This window comes from Anastrepha obliqua, unplaced genomic scaffold (genome assembly GCF_027943255.1).
Source record: "Anastrepha obliqua isolate idAnaObli1 unplaced genomic scaffold, idAnaObli1_1.0 ptg000012l, whole genome shotgun sequence".
Lineage (NCBI taxonomy): Eukaryota > Metazoa > Arthropoda > Insecta > Diptera > Tephritidae > Anastrepha > Anastrepha obliqua.
The window spans coordinates 2,847,140-2,850,932 of NW_026562179.1; the positions used below are offsets into that span (position 1 = coordinate 2,847,140).

Genomic DNA, 3,793 nt, shown 5'->3' on the forward strand with positions numbered 1-3,793 from the left:
CGTAATTATTATATGCGCGGCGCGTGAATGCTAGAATCATATTACACAAGTAAACACCGAAAAATTGTTGTTGGCTTGCATTGATAAAAGTTACTATAAAAACGCTTGTAATTAGTATGTAAGATAATAAAGAAAATAATCGTTCGCCAAGCTGGATGCCTAGCTTGGTACGATAAATAAATAAATATATTTAACTCAAATAAATATTCTTTCATTACATATTTGCTGGACTATTTGGTAGCGCTTCAGTAAGTTATCATTACGGCCCAAAGAGTTCGAGTCTGGAATGGTTGTCAGAGGCCGTCCTATTAAAAAATGAGCCGGTGTTAATGGGCGCATGTTATTAGCATCTGTCGACATCGGTGTAAGTGGACGGCTGTTGATTATTGCCTCGGATTGACAACAAACAGTTTGAAGCTCATCCAACGTTAGGGTGGTGGTTCCGATAGCACGACGAAGAAAGTACTTTGCTAATTTAACTGCACTCTCCCAGAGTCCACCAAAGTGTGGAGACCTGGGAGGTATGAACTGCCACTCGATTCCATTCTCCAGGCATGTACGTTGAACCTCTTCTACATGTTCCTTGGTAACGAAAGCGGGCAAAAGCTGGCGTAGTTCTCGATTGGCACCCACAAAATTGGTAGCATTGTCGGACACTATTTTGGGACTTTTCCCCCGTCGAGCAATAAATCTCTTTAAGGTACCTATAAATGCTTGTGTGGACAAATTGGGTACAACTTCTAAGTGTACTGCCTTAGTTACAAAACAAATAAATACTGCAATATAAGACTTAATTGGTGAACGGCCGCGAATTCGTTGAGTTATAAGGACAGGTCCACAATAATCCACTCCTGTCACTTCGAACGGGTAAGTTTGCTGGACTCGATCGGCTGGAAGATGCCCCATAATTTGCTCAGCAATAATTGGGTTACTGCGGTAGCATAATACGCAATCGTGAATTACCCTTCTTATAACATGGCGTGCGTTTGTTATCCAGAACTTGTCTCTCAAAATGTTTTAAAGTGTTTGGACTCCGGCGTGCAAGTGATGATGATGAAAATGTCGAATTAATGTATTTACAAATGCGTGTGATGATGGAAGTAGAATTGGATGTTTACTGTTGAAAGACAATAATGAATTTTTAAGTCGCCCTCCAACTCTGAGTAAGTTCTTATGCAAGAATGGCGACAATGCAATTAGCTTTGAGTTGCGATGTTGTTCTCCAATCTCAATGGCGTGGATGTCTTCTGAAAATGAAATATTTGAATGTGTCTGCATATCAATTCTAATGCTTCATCCATTTCAGGTGCCGATATGTTGATGCAATCATTAACTGATGACTGCTTTCGACATCCACGAATAAATCGACTTACATAAGCAAAAATTCGCAGCAATTTCATGTAGCTATTAACATACTTGTGTTTACTAATGAAGTCAGAAGTTGGAATAGCAATTAATGCAGTTCTTTGAAGCCGCTGTTCTGGTAATTCGTTTTGTGATACATGCACTGCTGAAGGCCAATAATCACAGCTCAGTTGGATGAATTCTGGTCCATGCCACCAAAGTGTATTTTGTAAAAGTTCGCTGGCACATGCTCCACGTGATACAATATCAGCGGGATTCTGGTCTGTTGGTACGTGATTCCAGGAAAAGGTTTTCGTTAATTGCTGTATTTTTGCTACCCTGTTAGCCACGAAAACGTTCCATCTCGACTGTTCACCTGCTATCCAAGCAAGCGCAATTGTACTATCTGACCAGCAGTACACATTTGCGTCAGGAAGATTGAGTATGTTGTTAACTGCTGACATCAGTTCTGCGGCCATTAGGGCTGCACAAAGTTCTAGCCTAGGTAATGTAATCTCTTTCGTTGGTGCCACTCGAGATTTAGCACAGAGTAGTGACGAATGCTCACCATATGCATCGCTCCATGCTGCATACACACATGCTCCATATGCCTTAGTGCTTGCATCTGCAAATGCGTGAAGTTTAGTATCGATATCAATACTAGCATACCTGGGTATTTTTAATGTTTGTAAGAGCGGTAATTGTTTATTGAATAGCTCCCAATGAACCTTGATCCCGGGTGGGACCTCATCATCCCATGGCGACTTCAGCTTCCACAGTTGTTGCATCAAAATTTTACATGTTACAATCAAAGGATTGAGGAGACCTATCGGATCAAAAAAACTTGCCAATTTTGATAGAATTGAACGCTTTGTAGTTTTAACGCCATTATCCGCTACCAAATGAAATAGAAAGCAATCCTCAACTGGTGACCATTTTAACCCTAACGTTTTTACAAACTCAGTGTCATGGAAACGAATTGTCTCTTCTTTGTCTTCTGGTGAAATATCGGCAACAATTTCGGATACGTTCGATGCAAATTTTCGTAAAGGAAACCCCGCGCAATTAAGTAAGTTTATAGTTTGATTTTTGATTTCGATGACCTCACCGATACTAGCTGCGCCACTTATTAAATTGTCTACATAGAAATCGCTTAGTGTTATCTTTGATCCGATTGGGTAAGTTTTCGCTTCATCAATTGCCAGCTGTTGTAGACATTTTACAGCAAGGTACGGTGCGCAACTTGTACCATAAGTAACTGTTTGTAGCTGATATGTGGTAAGTGGTTGTTGAGAGGTAGGGCGCCAGAAAATGCATTGCCATTGGGTATCTCGTTCGTCGACCCAGATTTGCCTATACATTTTGGCAATGTCAGCCATAATGACATATTTGTGTCTTCTGAATCGGGTCAAAATTGTGAATATCGTATCTTGTAGCTGGGGACCGACTCTCAACATATCGTTTAGGCAATATCCATTTGAGGTTTTGCAGGAGGCGTCAAAGACTACCCGCAGCTTAGTAGTCGAGCTATCAATATGCAATTTCGAGCTATATTTGTGACCCCGTGGTGGGGAATATAGTTTAGGTGATTTCTTGGTGAATATTCTAAATTAACTGGAATCATATGCTTCATATTGATATATTCTTCCATGAATTCATTGTAATCTCTGCGAAGAGTTGAGTTTTGATTCAGTTTGGATTCTAACGAAAACATTCTTATGCCTGCGGTTTCTTCTGAACTACCCAGGTGATGCGGTTCTTCACGAAATGGAAGGCGAACAATGAACTTATTGGTAACGGGACACCTGTGAGTAGTAGAGCTGAAATAGGATTCACATTCGAGCTCATCCGATGATAGAGTCGACGATGACGATGCTGGAATGATGTGAATGATGTGAATGATGTGAATGCTTTGTATGGAGGTGATGGATCAGCTGCTGATGTTACGTGCGCAGGAATTGCACCTGCAACCACCCAACCAAATTTGGTATTTTGTATTACTGGACCATTGAGACGTATTTGGCCCTTACTAAGTATCTCAAAAAATAATCCTGCTCCAATGAGTATGTCAATCTGTCCTGGTATGTTGAATGTCGGATCAGCGATGGAAATGGTATCTGGAATCGAAATGGTTGCCTGATCGATGCGACGACTAGGTTGACACGACGTAATGGATGGTATGATTAGTGCATCAATGGTGGCACTATACTCTTCGGTTAGAGAATTAATCGTTATGCAACATAAATGTTGTGCCTTTGCTCTGCTTTGACCTATTCCACTGCCGTCGATATCTACGCCCTTTCGAGTTACTCTTAAATGTTTTGCCAATTTCTCCGTGATGAAATGCAGTTGAGATCCGGAATCTAGCAGAGCGCGAGCTCGGATGCTCACTCCACGAGAATTAAATACATGAATAATTGCTGTTCCAAGAATAACTTCTGATTGATCG

At 40.9% G+C, this 3,793-nt stretch overlaps 1 protein-coding gene across 1 annotated transcript; it reads right to left on the bottom strand.

Moving 5' to 3' along the window:
* Positions 1 to 1,196: 1,196 nt before the first annotated feature.
* LOC129251293 (uncharacterized) lies at positions 1,197 to 2,723 on the bottom strand. The gene has a single exon (XM_054890656.1). The coding sequence runs from the start codon at positions 2,721 to 2,723 to the stop codon at positions 1,197 to 1,199; it is 1,527 nt and encodes a 508-aa protein (XP_054746631.1).
* Between the last annotated feature and the right edge of the window lie 1,070 nt (positions 2,724 to 3,793).

Coding starts and splice junctions, on each gene's coding strand:
- LOC129251293 (XM_054890656.1), bottom strand. CDS start 2,723: ATGGCTGACATTGCCAAAATGTATAGGCAAATCTGGGTCGACGAACGA.